Source organism: Rhododendron vialii, chromosome 10a, assembly GCF_030253575.1.
Source record: "Rhododendron vialii isolate Sample 1 chromosome 10a, ASM3025357v1".
Classification (NCBI taxonomy): domain Eukaryota; kingdom Viridiplantae; phylum Streptophyta; class Magnoliopsida; order Ericales; family Ericaceae; genus Rhododendron; species Rhododendron vialii.
Window position 1 is genome coordinate 4,618,688 of NC_080566.1, and position 20,309 is coordinate 4,638,996.

The 20,309-nt window shown below is 38.0% G+C and overlaps 2 protein-coding genes across 2 annotated transcripts; both read right to left on the reverse strand.

Moving 5' to 3' along the window:
- Window positions 1-366: 366 nt before the first annotated feature.
- LOC131302311 (early nodulin-like protein 19) lies at window positions 367-2,745 on the reverse strand. Its single transcript, XM_058328873.1, has 2 exons — window positions 2,471-2,745; window positions 367-1,023 (listed from the first exon to the last, which is right to left on the reverse strand). The coding sequence occupies exons 1-2, from the start codon at window positions 2,652-2,654 to the stop codon at window positions 683-685; spliced, it is 525 nt and encodes a 174-aa protein (XP_058184856.1). The 5' UTR covers window positions 2,655-2,745; the 3' UTR covers window positions 367-682.
- A 2,492-nt stretch (window positions 2,746-5,237) lies between these two features.
- LOC131302301 (chorismate mutase 1, chloroplastic) lies at window positions 5,238-10,828 on the reverse strand. The gene is made up of 6 exons (XM_058328859.1): window positions 10,470-10,828; window positions 7,914-8,136; window positions 7,744-7,830; window positions 6,783-6,926; window positions 5,995-6,087; window positions 5,238-5,857 (listed from the first exon to the last, which is right to left on the reverse strand). The coding sequence occupies exons 1-6, from the start codon at window positions 10,658-10,660 to the stop codon at window positions 5,621-5,623; spliced, it is 975 nt and encodes a 324-aa protein (XP_058184842.1). The 5' UTR covers window positions 10,661-10,828; the 3' UTR covers window positions 5,238-5,620.
- Between the last annotated feature and the right edge of the window lie 9,481 nt (window positions 10,829-20,309).

The following is a 20,309-nucleotide window of genomic DNA, read 5'->3' on the forward strand; positions in this document are numbered from 1 at the left end:
CTATACTTTTCGGTGGCCATCGGGGTGGCTGGGCAGAGGGTTCTTTACTGTAGGTTTTCTTTTGATTTTGGGCTTAGCCCATAAGGTTCTGTAAGGGCTTTGCCCTCGTAGGTGTTTTCAGGCTTGGCCCACTGCACGTTTTGAGCTTTGTTCCCGCTGATGTTTTTTTAAGTCAATCTCTCTCTCTCGACGTGATTTACCATTTGTCAAAATTTTCTTGAATAAATTGAATGATCTAGATCGAATTGGGGAGGAGCTGCTCCCCAACACAAGAAAGGGAATAAATAAAATCAAGTCATAGAAAAGTACTAATGTTCCTTCTCAAATCATGTGCCATTTGCAGGAAAAACAAAGAAAACCATGTGCTTAGTACCTAACCAAGAAAAACAAATCCATTTCGTACAAGTCGTCCGCGGATTACGCATTTGATTACTCCAACTTGAATAATCATTCCAGTCACAGTAATCCACACAGAACAAAGTTCAAAACTAGAAAAATCATCAATGTTCAGGTCAAACTACAGTAGAAAACACATCCATAAAAAAAAAAAAAAATTTAAAAAAAGACCTAACAATCTAGAAAGGAAAAAAGCAAAACGCAAACTCAACTTTTTTCACACTTGATTTGAGCGATGCCGACGACGACGAGACGATATGCTGAAAACTTCTGAAGCTATATAATGCTACCAAACCCGGAGGAACGAGTCCCATACAGCAGCAATGGCAAAAACAGCTGGTATGACGATCTGGCCTCTGACGGTATACGTTAGAAACCCAGAGTCACTTTTAACCGGGGACCCTGAAGGAGGGGGTGGCGGATTTGAAACATTTATTGCTAACTTCACGCCACTGAAGCAGAAGCCATTGCCGCTTATGAAATAGTATGGGCCCGTCACATTTAGAGGAGCCACATCCCTTCCAGCTCCAGTTGTATAGTTGTGAAGAAAACTATTGGAATTACAACTCTCATAATTTGTTTGGTTGACCTGGAGCACACTCAATTGGTTCCTGTCGTAAACAAAATCTGGAATGGACAAGAAAAATTACCAAACAGCAACAGAGATTGAATGGTTATACAAATAATCAAAATTGACTGATAAACCTAACAAAAATTAAGAGTTGAAGTGAAAAAACTGTATTTCGTACTCACCATTGGCCACAATGTATAAAGACCGCACGTGTGATGGTTCAAATGGAATATCAAATAAGCATGGCACGGTAGTGCCGTGCTTTCAGAAGTTCCCAAATCAAAGGGCAAATCCTTAGGTGCACTAAGCCTTCCCCCACGTACTTGACTCAAGTACAAGAGGTGCACAGCCATTGTTAAATGTCAGGATCTTTTGTCATAACCCAGATCAGTAAGCCTATTTCCATCCAGCTTTTCCAAGGTTATACCATAAAACACCAAGTTTACGGTTTGAATCTTCCAGGGAAAGATTTGTTACTAGGCTTTGATATTCTCCAAACTCTTAGCAAAGTTACTTGGTTAAAGAAAGGGTTGAAATACAAAAATTCCCTTCTGTCATGAACCAATTTGGACGGTAACATATCCGGCTGCGCAATTCATGGTCCAACTCAGGCAATTATATGATCTCCCAGGTGACTGCCTATTGAAGAGGCATTGCACATGCTTTGTGATCCAATTAATCTTCTTGAAGGCTACACCAAACCCAAAGGCAAATGACAACATAGAGACCTCTGTCACCCAATTCTCCCAAGGCAAAGAAACTGACCCAGGGTACAATTTAGTTGGTTAACTTACATAACTACAACTACCCCGGGGCCAATTTCTTTGCCCCTGGGGAGTTGGAGTGACAATGACGTCGATGCTGTCATTTGTTGTTAGTTGTGGGATCGGCTGATCGTGCTTAACTGCAAGTGTGCCCTTCAAGAAGATCCATAAGCTCACCGAGCATATAGAACACCTCAATGGACAAGATTGCCTGAGAGATGATGTCGCTGTGTTCGAACACAAACGCAACCGAGAGATATGTTATCGTCCAGATTATGTGATCTCGACATCTAGTGATGGCCGTGTACCTCTTGCACTAGTCATTCTTTAGAAGAAGACTTAGAGCACGTAGGGATCTGTCATTTGATCTGGAGACTTCTGCAAATGATAACCCCTTAGCATCTGTGCATTGTACACAAATGGCGAGTATGAAATGTATTTTTTTTTCTTACGTTTTATTGGTTGTATTTATTGAGGTAAAATACTTCTGCTTCACTAGATAGGCCGAATATATGCCTTCTATTTTTCTTAACGCGCATTTCAATTAATCCTGGACCAATTCAACGGCAGGATCCAATTAAAGCCGGAGCAATGCAGAGAGAGAGGGTAATGAACATGTATGGAAATAAAACGCAGCTCAGAAAAAAGATTTTTTTTTTTCTTGAGAACGTAGAAAGAATTCAAAGCAGTAGATCTGAGACTAGAGAGAGAGAGAGAGAGAGAGAGAGAGTAGGCTTACAGAGCCAGTCCTCGTTGTAAAAGTGTATGCTTTGGGCCCAGGCGGTGAGGTTGGCCTTGGAACTCCAGCCCGAGCTCCCTCCGACGATGTAACGAACGGACGACACTTCTGGTATCATCGCCAACACGGCGCATGCTACCGCTAGCGCCACCGGCGAGCCAATGCCCCTCTTCCGCCACTCCATCTCTCTCTCTCTCTCTCTCTCTCTCTCTCTCTCTCGCACACTCCCCTGCTGTATTTTTGGCCCTTGGTGACCTTTACTCTACCAGTTCCGGATTTATAATGGGGTAATTTTAACTACTTTTATTACTTCCAGATCGGTATTTTCTTTTTTATTGAACAATAAAAGTTTTGGATGATAAAAAAACAATAAAACTTTTCACCCAAACAAAAAAAAAAGGAGAGCAATAAAACCACAGCAACAAATGTTCAAAATTTAAAATTGACCTGTGTTTTCTATACTTATTTCAATGAGCCCTGCTATTCACAAAGAAAATTTGCAGGGAACCACGTAAAAAAAATGCGTTTTGATCCATTTCGGGTCCCATAAAAATCTAGAAAAATATCCATAATTTTTTTAATATTATTTTTGGGGCACTATAAAAAATCAAGTATTACTTTTCGATTCATAGGAGCGAACTGAGCAGTTTCGCCCAATGAATCCAAAAGTAATACTTACCGATATCCGTTGGAACTGATTTTTTACCGAGCCCTATAAAATAATATTCAAAAATTTATGAATATTTTTCTAAATTTTTATGAGACCCAAAATAGACCCAAATACATTTTTTTTTACGTAATTTCCTACAAATTTTCCTTACGATTAGAATTTCCGTATTTGAAACTACATTGTGTATTTTTTTCCTACTGAAATGAGAAATGGAGATAGAAGGCCCTAGAAAAAGCCCACAATACATGTTGGGGCCCGTCAATAAAGTAACAACGTTACAATTGCTTACCCCACGTCAATCCATGTTTCTTTTTTGGACGGAACGAGAATAACTTTTTTATGGACGTTCCTGTAAACTAAAGTTTATGGAGGCTTAATATCGTGCGTCCAAAAGTGTTTCTGACGGTTCAGATTAAAAATTAATTTTGACCGGTAAAAAATATGATTTATCAATTAAAATTAAAAACACATTTCAACTATTGATTACTGAGATAGACGGATAAGATTGTGCAAAACCGTAAATAAATAAAAAACTTTTGGATGTGAAACTTGTTTCTCACTCTTTGGACAAGATTGCTTTAAATGTGAAACTAAAAAAAAAAAAACCTTAACTTTTGGATTCGGTCTTTATTTGCTGATTTGCATGTGCTGGTAGCCTGGTACCCTGCAATCCAACCGCAAGACCCGGGTAGGGTACTCAGCTTTCAAGTTAAAGGGATGGGGCCGGACCTTGGATTGGTGTTGTGCAAGGAGATGCACATCATCGTGGATCGTGCATTTGACGACTCAGATCTTATCTCGACAATCAACGATTGAGAGCCGTTCATTGCCGAGATAAGCTCCGAGTCATCGGATGCACGATTTACCCTGCAATCCAACCGCAAGACCCGGGTTGGGTACTCAGCTTTCAAGTTAAAGGGATGGGGCCGGACCTTGGATTGGTGTTGTGCAAGGAGATGCACATTATCGTGGATCGTGCATTTGACGACTCAGATCTCATCTCGACAATCAACGATTGAGAGCCGTTCATTGCCGAGATAAGCTCCGAATCATCGGATGCACGATTTGACGGTTCGGAGGTGCGCAGCTCGGTGTTGCGCACATCATTGCACAGCACCATCCCCCAATTGGACGGGGCCAGAGTCAATTGAAGATATTCCAAGTGATCGCAACCATTTTTTAATTTTAGTAGTACAAATTTGCTAATACTCCCTCCGTCCCTTTTTTTGTGTCCAGTATTTCATTTTGGACTGTCCCTTAATAAGTGTCCATTTTGTAAAGTTAGGGGGGTAAAAGTTGGTGTATTGTCTATTTTGTCCGTAAAAGTAGATTTTATTTTGATAAGTTGGTGAGTAAAAGTGTAATGATGATGGGTAAGTAACGAAAGTGGAGAAAAAAGTTGATGTGAAAGGTGTAATGATGATGTCTTTTTAATAAGTTGGAGTTACGAAGCAGGACACTTAAAAAGGGACGGAGAAAGTAGTATTTTATCGGTAATTACATATAATTCTTACGGGTATAATATTTTAACAAATTTGAATCATTTATGACCAAGTCCAGTATATAGAACTAGATTCGGAAAAATTCACCGACCTATATTCAACTGTAGAGGCTTTTTTTTTTTTTTTTCATTTGAATAGAGAAGCCGGATCCTTTTTTAATATGACTTGAGATGTTCAGACTAGTTTACGCGTGTGATCCGGCTCGAATTGGTGTGTCGTAGGCTTTGTTTGGAACAAGGGAAAAAAGAACAAAGGTAAAGGAAAGAAAACGCGAGAATAAACGGCATCCAACGTGTGTAAGTGGCCGATCCAAGCACTCCATTTTTGGCTGATCCAAACACAAAAATGGATTGTTTGGATCGGCCATCTACACATATCGGATGCTGTTTATTCTCGCGTGAGCCCACTCGGTTTTTTTTTTTAGAATTTTTGGACAGCTCGAATCGGCCGTCCGGTGGCCGGAGTGTGCCCGGCGGGACGTCAGAATTCCGATCGGGATATTGGGTCGGTAAGCCCAGACTTTCTGTACAACTTACTTGAAGTTGAAAGTTTGTACTAAAACGGATCCAAAAATAAAAATAAAATTGTACTAATCTTCACGCGAAAGCCAGGAGCACCTCTGCCCCGGTGCCAAATACATATTCCCAAATAAAAACCACCTTAAAACACATTCCATTCTATATGAAACTACTACCTAAATCATGTTTTTACATCATGATGATATGAATCAGAGTCCTGTGACTCCCGTTGAACATAAGCACAACTAACTCCACCGGTTTCAAAATGAACAATCCGACTTTCGACTTTGTACACATCATAAGCAGCATTTAAAGGCTTTATCGTGCTCTTATTTGAGGACATACACGCGGGTTTGGCAGTTTCCATATGCAAGAGGTGGTTTCTCGGAGGACTGCTCAATAATAGGATAGATACATATATATGTATGTATATCGTTTCCTTTTATCATCTGGCCTTGATTCAATCCAGCCTTCTCAGTAGATACTCAACTTGGACTTTCTTTGTCAAAGGCATGATCCAGTCCCCATACAGATCAGCAACCAAGCTTGGCTTTATTTTGTATACCGGCTCAGATCCTTCCTCCTCTACATTCACGGTGAGCTCTTGCCCATAGGTCTTGGCTTTCATCTCCACTCTCCGCTTTATTGCCTCTTCCACTATGGGGTATGTCAGCAAGTCCATCAGTCTTGCCTTATCCTGCAAATCACAAGCGACATGCCTTAACAAAATGAGATGAGGAACCATTTTAGCCTATGGGTATGAGAACATTTTAGAGTCCAAAAGCTTTGAAAATGAAATGATGAAGTGCAGTGCATCTGAAAGGAGAAATATACTTGTGCTCTAATGGCAGCTTCGTATGCATCCGGTGAAGCCCGAAATTTAGCCTCTGCTACGAATTTACCGTAATGGATTCTCTTTGAGAGAGCCTACAAAAATCACACGCCATAAATATAAGGGATAGTGCAAAGTTAAAACTAGTAATCGTAAGCCCACATTAATAATAAAGAGCATACTTAATGTGGGGGAAAAAGCATATCCAACATAATTATGCAGTTTGCGAATTTGTAATCAATCAGCATATATCTGCAAAGGAATGATGGCATCAACTTGTGATACAGCATGGTCCTACTTAGTGTTGAAATCTGAAGTTCCATTGTGAAAGCTGAAACTACAGAACCCAACACTACGGGAGTAACGCGACTTGGACAAATTTTGGACATTAGCTAATATCATTTCTTGCATCACCAGACCATGGGAGAACCCTTTTGCTCATTCTTCAATGTCAGATATTCAGGTTATGCTGTAGCTTTGGCATCAGCAGAAAATTAGGCATGATGAACTTGATGGACAAAAATGGGTTGGAAACCATCTACCATCCACAAAAAGAAAAAGGTACAAGAGAAGTACAAGTCCGCACAAATACGACTTCAAATAGAAAGGACTATGATTCTTTCAAGTCGATAGACTAGTTAAATGCGAAAGGTGCAGCTCACACTGATGAGAAGCATTAAAATGCAGCTCACTTTACCATCCTGCAGTAAAACCACATCCGTCTCAAATTCTTCAAACTACACATACTAGTTATACTTAGGCAGATTGGTTAGAAACTTAGAACGTATACCTGCAAGCAAATCGTGTCACAAACCGCAGCTGATCCACAGTTACCATCATCTCCTTCCTTCACTAGTCTAGGAAGAACATCTCTAAAATACACGTTCCATACTTCCTTGTTGATATTGATTGAGTCAGCGATGGGATGAAGAACCTATTTGAATATAAAAAACGAGGAAATTACCACATTTGTCACACAAACACCTACATTTATGCACAGTGCATGTGTGCGTGTGCGTGCGTGCGTGTGTGTGTGCGTGCGTGTGTGTGTGAGAGAGAGAGAGAGAGAGACCAGTTGCAAGAGTCGATGCTAGTATCTTACAGAATTCACATCTGGGTTGCATGCAATAATTTTGTTGTGGATCAAAAAAGTTCAAATCGAAGACATCCGACAATATTTTCATGTATCTAGCCAGAGACGGAGAGAGGTGTGGGGCCTGTGGGCATATGGGGGCCAAGACCCCTGCATGGTTTCAGGTTTTTTTTTTAAAATATTAATATTATTTATTTTTTGTTTGGTGAGAACATCTAGGTATTGTATTTTGTATTGGGTGTTATTTAGACATAAAAATGTGTTCGTTTTTTGTCCCAAAACCCAATTTCTCTCTCTATGCACGGCCTCCCATAATTTTTTCCTTCAATTATTGATCTAATTTCTTTTTCTATCTCTCTCTACTTACTACCCAAAAAAACCTCCCTCAAAATCTAAACCAAACAAACTATTAGATTTCCGAATCTTCAAATTTCAAAATCTTGTTCATAGGTCGGCCCCTGTGTTTACAAAATCCTGGTACCATCCCTGTATCTAGCAAAAGTAGGTGATTTACTTCCTCAAGCTGAAATTGAGTGCATGAAATCATGGACAAGAATACCCCAAGTCTGCCATATTTGAATTTCTGCCTAGGTTAGCCTGTGAAGCAACAGTAACCTCATACAAAAGCATTATATTTCAACTGTATCTATTGTCTTACCTGAGGGTATTGCAGAGGAGGCAGCATAGGTTCAGGTAAGTCTTCTGGGAAGAAAGGATGTTCATCGGGACTCTTGAATCTGCCCATCTGATGTATGAAATAAAATAAATTAGAAACTAGCAATAAAACCGTAGTCTTTTCCTTATTTAAACGATGAAGGCATAACATACCCGAGCATGAAGCTTTTCAGTTTCTTTGACCATGAAGTCAACCAAAGAGCCTTGGAAACCAGCCATGAAGAAAGCATTAGGGTCATACGTCTCAGCATTGAAACAGTATTGAGCTCTCTCCAGGAGGCCATATATGATGCTATCCTCTTGACGAATTAAAGAATGTCTTATGCCATCTAGAGTGTAGGTCTTACTCTCGTCAATTCTTTTTTCTTTTGGCAATCTAAGGAAAAACAATATAGAAACTCAGACCTTTCTCAGGGATATCTCGGAAAGCAAAGGCTCAGAACTTTTCAAGAGTAGCAATTATGTCTTTATCTTGGAAGTGAATCTATTGCAGAAAGTGACATCTAATAAAACAGCACCAGTTTACATATGATTACTGATTAAGTAGATCAATAATGAATATAACCACATACTAGGATGGGAAAAAAAAAAAGTGACAGTAAATTTGTTTTTAACTTTTTAAGTAACACAACCACCTTTGCCTGAGCTCTTTTGAAAGTAGGACCTGACTTATAGCTAAATTGAGCATTATACCATGTAGCTTCGAGTTTCAGAATTTGCTCGCCGATATGCACGCTTGCTTGTGTATTTATGTATGCAAATGTAAACATTTCAACCTGTATACAATAACAATATGCTAATGTATACATATGCCTATATAGTTGCAGTACTCGTCAGGGAAATAGGATATTTTCCCACCGCTACGGGATTTTCGTCTTGCAAGAAGCTCAATTTCTCCAAATGGAAGAAAGGCCATTGAGGGAACCATGACGCATGGGATTACCACATCACCAAGAACAAATGATGGAATTGCCAAGGAATGCAAATCCACCCAGACATTTCCCCTCAGATGTCGGCTAGATTAGTGGGTCAGATTTTGGCAATCACGTTTAACCTGGTTGAAGAGCATGTTCATTCCATGCACATACATGAGGTCTAAGACTCACTTCTCCATGAAAAAATCACAAAGGCCAAGTCTTGAGTCATTTGAATATGCAAATTTAATGATTCATCTAAGTTATAAGTGCATAACGCCTTTACCATAACTACTGTATGTGTGATAGGCATACATGTAATGGATTGACGCAATGGGAAAGCGGGTGGAGTTCCAAGTTGCTGAAGAACCAGATTCCAAACAGAAAAAGAACAATTCTATAATAGCGAATCTGAAAGTCCAAAACTTTTCTTGCAATTTGACGCATCATAACAGCACATCAACCCCTTATGTACCGAATAAACAGACGAAAAAATTGACAAGAGTCGGGTAGAAACAACATTCTATTGAATTATTTCCAAACAACAACTATTGATTAACGTGAGGCTATGGACCAAAATTCACAAAGAGGGTTAGCAGTTCATAAAATTCATAGAGAAGTGGTCTAATCAATATAGCCCTTCGACCAATTGTAAAACATACAAATTAAATTCACTTGTTATACAGAGCAGCTTACAGATTACACATTCAATAGATATGACTAAAAGCTAAAACCATTGGGCAAAAATAATTAAAAAATACAGATTTTAAGGCTTAGGCTCCATTCTCCTTAACTTTTTTTGTCTTCTTCGTTTTGCATGTTTCGTTCATTTTTCTGATTTTTTGTTAAATTTGCGTCACATTTTTTGAATTTATCATCCGTCTCTACAAGAGGAATCTAAAGGAGTAACAAATTAAGACCCACAAAAAATTCACTAAAGACGAAAAAAATACGAAGCAGTTGTCTTTTTTGTGTGTCGTCTTCTATTTCCACTATCGGTTCACATTTACATGCTTTTCTGATTCATCTCATCGAGACCAATAATTTACCCGAAAATTATGACGAAAAACTAAACAAAAAGTTACCAAAAGTAAAAATTTACTCAAAAAAGTTTAAAAGAACGGAGCCTTGTTCTCGTCTTTTCTGATATTTTTCCAAGTTTCGATCCCTATTTTTTAACTTTTCTAACAACAAACATAAGTACAATTAATGCTTAGCCAAAGCAGGGGACTTCTGCTATAGCCTACAGTATTTTTTTTTTTTTGATCCGCGCTATAGCCTATAGTACACTTGGGAAACATATAAGGCAGACTCCAAAGGGTGAATTAAGACTTAGGCCCCGTTCCAGAACTTGAATAAGTTTTTATTTTTTGTTCAATAATAAGGATTGTTCCACAAAATAAGAAGTAAGTACTTATTTTTTGGTTAAGGCAACTTTAAGCTCAAAAATCATGTGTTTACGCAAATAATTTTCATATCAATATGGATCTTATTTGATAGATCTCATTAAGATTTTTAATACGATGCAAAAAAATTGAAAAATTATTTTTCATTTACGTTATTTTTGAGTTTGAAAATGTGAAATAAGCTGCTTATTTGAGTTTTCTGAAACAACCCTTCTTCTTTTTCTTTGAGAAGTTCCAAAATAAGTACCTATTTTTTAAGAAGGTTTCTGGAACGGAGCCTTACCCACATCTAAATAACTGAAACACACGAATAACCTCAACAAGAAAGTTCAAAAATCATGAAGATTAATAAAAACACACAAGAGATTAAAAATAAATAAAAAATTTACCCAATGGAAGTTGCAGAGGCTCGAACCGATTGGACGCCACGATTCGACGAATAGTCCGAATTGAGGAAGAATCCAGAGCTGCAATTTTTTCTAATTTGGTGCGGAAATAGGCAACTGGGTTTCGAAGACTTCTTGAAGCCAGTGGGTATTTGTATCGAAGGAGAGGCGGCCCTCAACAGCTTTGCCTCCATTGCTGTGTGTTAACGTGAGAGAGAGAGAGAGAAGAGGGGTCAGCTTAAAATGGAAGGAAGAGGAGTAGGAGAGGGTAGGTGTAGAAAAGTGGTAGGTACTTGTAGGTAGAGGATCTCCTCCATTTTCTCCACCAGAATACAAAGGGGTGGTGGGTGTTGCCAAATTTGTGTGTTTGGTAAAGGAAGCAGCACATTATAAAGGATCTTGCTACTGGTACACCAGATTTTACATAGACAGCGCGTACAACGCACGTTTGGATCCGTTTCGGATCCAACAAAGATAATCGGAGCCGCTCATTTTGTTCAATATATTTTTCTTAAGGTCTTTGTAAAAAATTAGCTTCATCCGAAAATGATAAAAGGCATTTGCGAAGTGTCCAAAATCCCTGTAAAAGAATTCTTAAGAGATTTGGGACCCTTCGCAAATGCCCTTATCGTTTTCGGATGAAGCTGATTTTTTACAGAGACTTTAAGAAAAATATATTGAAAAAAATGAGCGGCTCCGATTATCTTTTTTGGACCCGAGATGGATCCAAAAGCGCGCTGTACCCGCTGCCTGTGTAAAACCTGCTGTACAAGCAGCATTTCGGCATAATAAATAATATTCCAGTTTTGCTTACTTGTGACATTGGCCGTTCGGCTAAATGTGACATTACTGGTGGCATGTCGGTTAAATAAGTTAAATGGCTTATTTTTTTGTTTTTATTCAAATTTTTTTTGTATTTGTTAATTTTTTATTAATTTTTTGGGGATTATTGCTTCGTCATGACGAAAGGAATCTAAAAAGTAAAAAATTACAATCGAAATCTAATTTTTTTGAGTAAAGGTAAAAATAAGTCAATTTTTTCATCTTTATTTTAAAAAAAATAGATTTCGATCTTAATTTTTTACTTTTTAAATTTCTCTTATCGTGAAGAAGCAATAATTCCTAAAAAAATTGATAAAAAATTAACAAATACGAAAAAAATTTAAATAAAAATAAAAAAATAAGTCAAGTGACTTAGCTGAACGGCCCTAAATAAATACATTTTCCCCTCAATTTTTGGAGCTATTTGAGAACATTAGATTATCCATCGAGATAATATTCCTTTCGCTGCTGGCAGGAACTATGTATTTTTTTACCGTCATTATTTTGGTGCTCTACGGTGTGTTAATTATTGATTTGAACCATTTATCTCGTAAGACCCACAAAGTTGTATCCTTATTTCAAAAAATTAGTTTTACCGGGCATCGAGAGGTGTATCAAAATTTATATTTTGGTTTATAAAACGAATGATCATGGACAGTTTAACTTGGCATGATCAGGCCGTCCATTCTATAAACTAAAATTCAACTTTTGATTGGTCTATCGACATCGAATCAAGCTAATTTTTTGCATGAGGGTATTACATTATAGGCCTTACAAGATGAACGATTTATATTATAACAATAAATGCATGATGGGATCCACAATGAACAGCAGTGGAAAATCTACTGTTTCTACAACGGGAAGAATTTAATCTCTGTGTTATCCAATTGCTACTAGTACTATTCAAAGGGTAAATTATATTGACCTCCCTTGAAGTATTCCTTTACTACGAATTCCCCCTCACGTCTGATTACACTAGCCGCCTTGTCACCTGTCAGTACTTGTCCCTTCAAATCCGGATTGGGGATTCCAGGAGAGCTGCACTGCAGAGCGTGTAGGGCGACCGATTTGACCGTCCATTTTGACACCGACGATTCAGATTTAATCTGAACTTCTATTAATCCGAATCGTCTATTATTTGAATTAAAATATGGGCCGTCCATTACCGAGATGGACGGCCCAAATGCGCCCTATAGGTAAGGCGCCCCACCATACAGATCCCTGGATCCCCTTAATCCAGGGGAAACATGTGTGTACATTGTTGCCCTCCTATTGTGACACATAATTACCAAATTATCCTCATAATTTAGGCTCTCGTCCTTTTTCTCCAACTGTAGCTAGCAACAACTCCAATCTATTTTCCCTTCATCCTCACCTTCCATTTCTCTCACTGCTGCACACTCTATCTTCCATTTCTCTCACTGTCTTCTTGTTACGAAACTTAGAAGAAAGAAAATCTCGTTCTAGCCACGACAGCCGCAGTCCCAACCCCAGGACTGCGGCATCAAGGACGAACGCAGAATTTTAATGTTAGGAATATGGGACGAACGTTGGGGAAAAAATTGCGTACTGTGGACCACAAATTCCAATTTTTGCTAATATAAAAGCTGCAAAAATAGCATCCAAAAATTCATTATAAACATTTTCATTCAACTTACGATTACAAAAACATCATCGCATATAATCTTGTGCAATACATCTATTAATTCTAAATGCGAAATATAAAACCTGGAGTTAGTTTTTTTTTTTTTTAATACAATCTAAGCTGGGAATTGTTACGTTTCTTGAAGAAAAGCTGTATTGAGCGGGTATTAAATTTTTCAAAACAAATTTTGGGTGTGCAAACTTATTTAATTTGAAACTCGTGTGGGGGCATCGGGGATCCAAAGATTCCAAAACTTTTATAAAAAAAAAAAAAAAAAGTCACCTGCCATTAGATTTAGAAAATACAAACTATGAAACTAAATTCAAAAAAAAAAAAAAAATCTAGGCTGCCATTACAAACCAAATGCCAAGGAAAACAGTCACAGTTGCTGCCATAGTGCCAGTACAAACCAAATCGAAATGAAAGCAGTCACATCTGCTGCCGTAGTGTCATTACAAACCAAATTTAAATTAAAACAATCACATAGCTGTTGCTATAGTGCATTACAAACCAAATTGAAATAAAAACAATTTCAAACAAACAAGACCAATAGAGCATTGGGAACTCTAAAAAACGGAGCACAAACAATCGATTCCCAGCATATGCAGTTACCAAACTTAAAACTTGAAGTACCTATACAATAGAAACAAGTAGAAACTTGAAGTGCCTATACGCAAACATCGGGAACCCTAACTTATGTATATATAATTATATATAGTAGGCTAGTGGGGCGGGGAGGGGCGGGGATGGGGCGGGTACTAACTCATATCCACCCCCTACCCATTCCCCACTTTTTTTTAAAATTTATCCTCATACCCTATCCAATTCCCAAATAATCCCCAAGTCCCCTACCCATTTGGGGCGGAGAACGGGTCGGGTGAAATTGTCATCCCTACTAATAGGGTTTACAAATTATATATACAAGGACTTCGGATAAAATACACAAGACACCCAACATTATGGGTATCTCTCACAAAATCCCACCACTATGGGTGGACCCCAACAACAATTTGGGCCAGATTCACATTGGAATTAATAAGTCATTCTCTTCGTTCTTTTAGACTTAACTTAAATTTGAAAAATTTGTCCTTATTTGAATTTTTTTCGCATTTGTTAATTTTGCGTCAAACTTTTGTGGGTTATTGATTTGTCTCGACGAGAGAAATCGGAAAAATAAACTTTTTTTACTTATACCAAAGTATTTGGAGAAATAACAACTTGTTAGCGCAAAAATGTCATTTGCAACTTTATGTTTTCGTTTATGCTTACATGTTTAACCATATGGAGAGCAACTTTATCGTAAATGCCCATTTTCAGCTGAGTGGTATAATTTAAAGTAATACATTTGCAATAGCTTCTGATATGGAAATATACAACATGGGAAGCTAAATTAAAGTTCTTCACATGGACAAAGCTCGTGTATTTAGTTGGAGACCCCCTGTCAAATTAGTATTAGTCATGGTGTATGTAAGTATTGTTGGATGGCATTCTTGAGGCTTTGAACCCTTATGTGCAACAGGCAGCAAATCGGAAGATCTTCTGCCAATCATTCTTCATCTCCTCCTCCTCCTTTGGGGAAGAATAAAGGAGGACAATAAATGTTTGTGTTTCCAAATTGTTCATTTTCGTCAAACTCTTTGACATTATGGCAGAGGGTTGATTTCCTGGATTTCGTTGGTCTGGGACTAATACAAGAATTTATGGCACTAATGTCCTGTTGGGAAAAATATGCGGAATTTCTCACGGGTAAATCACGAAGGAAACAGTGTAACTGCAGCAAACTAAAATCTGAAATGCGCAAACCACGAACCAAACGAACACCAAGAATTTTACGTGATTCTCCCAAAAATGTGAGGTACGTCGACGGGACTAGAGTCCGATTCCACTATCAACAAAGGTTTTACAAATGGATTTACGAAGAGATACAAGATCTCACAAACACCGTAAGGTGTATCCAACAATCACCAATAACAAAGAGGAAAGACCTCACCAAATAGATGAACAAAACCCTCCAATATTTGCTGAAAATGGAGAGCGGGAAACAGAGCACAAACCAGCCCCAAATGTTGACGGAGAGGATGCTGAATATTGCTTCAAGAGAAAGAGAGATTGGCTGCCCCAATTGGTTCTCTTACCCACCGAAACACTTAACACAGTGCACTGAGCTTTTCTTTTTCTTTCCAAAGGTAATAGTGTTCCACTTTCTCAAAAAATGAACTTTTAAAAAAAGAAGGTAATTTCAAGTTCAAAAATCATGTATTCATGCGAATAATTTTTCTATCAATATGGATCTTATTTTATAGATCTCATTGAGATATTTTAAACGGTGCAAAAAAAATTAAAAAATTATTTTTCATTTTCATTATATTTGAGCTTGAAATTACCTTTTTTTGTAAAAGTTTCTTTTTTGAGAAAGTGGAACACCCGGCGGATTTTCCCCAAAATAGACGAAAACAAATTATAGCTTCCAGGAGAAGCTTTTCTGATCCCAACAGATTATATGCCAAACATGTGCTCCAAAGTGTGTAGAATATTTAAAAACTAGCGCACAAAAATATAACTCTTTTGGGTCAAATAAAATTATTATTGGGCCAACAAAATATTGAGCTTCCACTAAGGAGGGAACCCAACATGTCCTTTATCAAGCCAAATCAACCAATTGCTTCTTTTTTACCTCTCATAATTGAGGTAATCTTTTTTGGTTAAATTCATTATGCAAGGAATTTTTATTTTTTTTGTTTAAACCAAAATTTGATTTTATTGTAACATCTTTATCAAGTCGCAACATTTATTCCTTATGTCATCCATTGAGAGTTGTCAAACATTAAGAAAAGAGAATAAATTTTTTACGCCGCCGGCGTAAACATTTATTTATTTCAAATCAATTGCATTGTGTCACGTCGCCATATTTTATTAATTGGGACCACTATTTTAACACGTGTTGCAATGCAATTGATTTGGAGGAAACAAATATTTACACCGGCGATGTAAAAAATTTATTCTCTTAAAAAGATCAACATCAGCACGAGACAACGTGCTACGCATGTTCCTCTAACACTAGCTATTAGATTATGGAAGTTGTAACTAGTCCTGGAAGATCTTGTTCTCTATCAACTTGTGCTATGTTTCTCCATTGGGTTGGGAGTAACTTTCTGCACAAGTCCCTATGGCTCTGTTGAATTTTGTAGTCCCTTGGCTCTCATACAGTCATACTGCATGAACAGCCCCTTCCTTTTTTTCCAAAAGGATTTTGTTAATAGATCTCATCATGTACGTTGTTTATTTAATCGATTTGTATCCTTCGCAGAAAAATATGACTTGCTCTAGGAACCATTGAACGGTTTAGCATACTGTGTGTTGGTTCCTTTTCCTTGTGCAATTCTCCAACTGGTGGCATACTAACAAGCTTGTGGTTTGCACTCTGGTTTTAACAGGGTCTGATCAGTCTAAGGCTAATGATCTGGAAAGTGACAACCTTCTCACAATATGCCATGGTTGGAGAAAGCCCTCTGCAAATTTCCAACAATTGTCATCTGGAAAAGTGAGAGCAGAATCATATATCAGTTATTTTGGATTGGGTGAGCCATGCTACCGAGTAATGTGATTGGATTATACTGTCATCATATTCATGAAAGTGAGTATTTTGCACCTTTATATATCCATTAAGCCAGTAGCTTCATGCATAAATGGCGCAGCATGAGGCCAGGATGGAGTATTTAGCATGGACACGAATGGGAACATGAACACTGACAATCCTCATAAAAGAGAATACGGACACAAAGGCGGACAAATTAATCTTTCAGTTAAAAAGAATAACTATATTATAACCACTAAATACTTAGGTTAGGGCCTTCTATCGAATGTGGTATCACTCGATGATATATATAAGACATGTTTGATATCTCTATTATAAAATGCAATGGTGTGGGGACAAGTTGTTGTAATAGTTGAGATTGAATTGATCTAATGGTTGAGATGAAATTTTTTCCTTTTATTAAATGGTGAAATTACACGGACACCCCCTCATCTATCTGGTTTGGACACAGACACCCCCTAACCTTTAAAAACGCCCATACACACTCCCTCATCTACTAAAAAGGAAAAAAAACCTCACCGCCGTTAACGGAATGAACAAAATGTCAAATATACTCTTGGTGAGATTACACAGACACCCCCTCATCTATTTGGTTTGGACACGGACACCCTCTAACCTTTAAAAATGCCCATACACACCCCCTCATCTACTGAAAAGGAAAAAAAACCTCAATGCTGTTAACGGAATGAACGAAATGTCAAATATACCATTTGTTATGAAATGGAGCAACAAGCATACGCCAAACTTCACTCGATCAGAAATTTCTCTCCACTCTACTCGATCATTGCGCCTCTGTCTCTCTTCCTCTCCCTCTTCAACTTGCATTGTAAATCATAGCTAACCCTAGATCGTGAAGAAAACCTAAGTTTCGAAGAACATCGGATCGTGTAAACTGTAGAAAAGCTGTAGATCGTGGCCAACCCTAGATCGTGGCAAACCCTACTCTGGAAGGTATGTTTTATATGTAAAAAAAATCCTAGATTTTCTTATTAAATGGCACAAATGTAGATGTATATGTCCATATTATATGATATATGAATACATTAGGGTTTTTGTTTGGGAATAGTAGGGTTTTTTGAAAGGTGTTGTACAGTGGTAACTTCGATAACCTTTAAAAATTGGGACTTTTGTTGTTTTGCATTTGCTTGTCATCCATTTTGTATTTGAAGTCCTCAAGGGGGCTTTTTCTCCACAACGGTAGTAGGAATCAACCCAGTTTTGGGTTTGGTTGGAGTTGTAGCTCTAACTGCAGCTATTAGATCTGTTGTTGGTGTGGCTATGGTGGTTACTATAGCTATTGTTGCCACTTGCCACCTTCCATGGCTATCGTAGGAGAGAGAGAGAGAGAGAGAGAGAGAGAGAGAGAGAGAGAGAGAGAGAGAGAGAGAGAGAGAGAGAGAGAGAGGGAATCTCTGATATAGAGTGAGAGAGAATCTCTGATATAAAGTGAGAATGAAGAATGAGGTATGAAATGCAACTGGGTAATGTTGCCGTTAAAGGGCATTTTTGTTTAAAATTTGGCAAAAGTATTGACATTTGTCTTGCAACAAACGGTACTCAAACGGAAAGGTGCTCCTTGGGTAACGGTAGAAGATGAGGGGGTGTGTATGGGCGTTTTTAAAGGTTAGGGGGTGTCCGCGTCTAAACCGAATAGATGAGGGGGTGTTCGTGTAATTTCACCTTATTAAATTGTCCATCCTCTTTCGTTTAGAACCCGTTCCAAAACACCTTCTTAAAAAATAAGTATTTATTTCACATTTTTTAAACTAAAAAATAATGTAAATGAAAAATAAATTTTTGATTTTTTTTACACCATATTAAAGATCTCAATGAGATCTTTCAAACAAAATCCATATTGCATATTTTTAAATTTCAATGAGCCTATCATTTTTGAGCTTGAAATTATTTTCTTAAAAAATAAGTACTTATTTTACGTTCTGAAACGGAGCCTTAATTGCATAATTGCCACCGATCAAAAGTACACCCACTTTCAAATGTGAAACTCTACTGCAGAAGAGTTCTCATTCTCTCTCTCTGATCCCACACAAACACTACCTTACCCAGACCATCTCTCTTATTTTCATGCGCCCTTTTCTCCTTCACTGTCCTCCACCAATCAAGACGGCACTGACCCGTCTTTTAAGCTTTCCACAATTGAGACCCCTCGCCCCTCTCTAGCTTTTGCTCATGGTTCGAATCTAGCGGAAGCCGGAAGGGTACAAATCAATTCCAATCGGGGTGGGTAGTGCCATAGGCACGGGCAAGTGCTAGTTACTCTTTTAGTTCAATTCTTATGAAGTTACAAGTAATTACGCCCGGAAAAGATTTTTCTTTGACCGGTTGAAGGTTTAGTTTTAGTTTTGTTTCCAATTATTACCTTATTTCTTTCTCCAATCATAACCTTATTTTTTCAATTATTACTTTTTCATCTCTCTTCAATCATTATCCCTATATTCAATCATTATTTTATTTTTCTCTCCACCCACTATCAAAGCTAGACTAAACTAAACTTCCAATCAAACACAACTTTAGTGTTTTACAAGTCACCGCATCGTGTCCCCGGTCTCAGGCGTGCGCGTGTCCGTGGTATAGGATGTTCGGCATGGATATGTTGGCCCCTAGGTGTGTGGGTCTTTTATAGAAGATGGATATTTGGAACATTTCACTAGATGCCAGTGGGTGCAGCACTAGATGCTGCGTCATGCGAGTCATAACATCAGGAAACTTCTGCAAAATTACTACGGGGACTTTATCATGACTTCATAAGCTCTTTTATTCACTGACAAGTGCTCCACTGGTTGGGTGGGAGAGAGTTACTATTAAGAAATTTAAGCGGCCGGCCTGCCTGCCTGCCGCCTGCCGCCCATTATTATAGACCACGGCATCTTTTTATTTGGCTCGAACATTTAGTCGTAGATCTCATAAGAATTTTTTTACGGAGGTTACAAAATCTTGAGACCCCAGGTGATTATTGCTAGAAGCACTTAGGCTCCGTTTCGAAATGTAAAATAAGTACTTATTTTTTAGGAAGGCAATTTCAAGTTTAAAAATAATGTGTTTACTCAAATAATTTCTCTATTAATATGGATCTTGTTTAATAAATCTCATCAAGATCTTTAATACGGTGCAAAAAAAATTAAAAAATTATTTTTTATTTATATTATTTTTAATTTTGAAAATGTGAAATAAACTCTTTATTTTTTAAAAAATTTTCTGGAACGGAGCCTTAATAATTTTCCGGTGGAATTGGGAAACATGTGTGGCTTTTAGAGCCGGACACATGATTCACAAAAGGGATAAAGGGACTTCCACCCAGTTGAGATGGAAGAGTTAGCTGCAATTTAACATCAGTTGTGCCAACAACCAGTCATTGATGTCCACGTGGAATGTGATGGATGGGTTTTTCCTAAATTATGTCTCAAAAATCATATCCACTGGCCCATACTTCAGCTGCTCAGCAAAAGGAGCCAAAGGAGAAATTTTTCAGTGCCGGGTGCGTATGGGTCACGTGGTGCTGAGAACTATCTCAGCTATCCAAACATATTTTGAACGGTCCAAATTTGTTTAGATAATTTTTAAGTATAGAATTACCAAAACACCTCTGCAAGCCCAAACAAATCTGGACCGTCCAAAACACATTTAGATGATCGAGATGCGTGCTCGGCACGACGTGGCACGTGTCCACGGGGCACTGGAAAACTTCTCCAAAGACCAGAAGGACATCCTTTACTTGGATTGGGATGTGTTTTAAAGTCATCTTGTGGTCACATTTTAGCCTCAA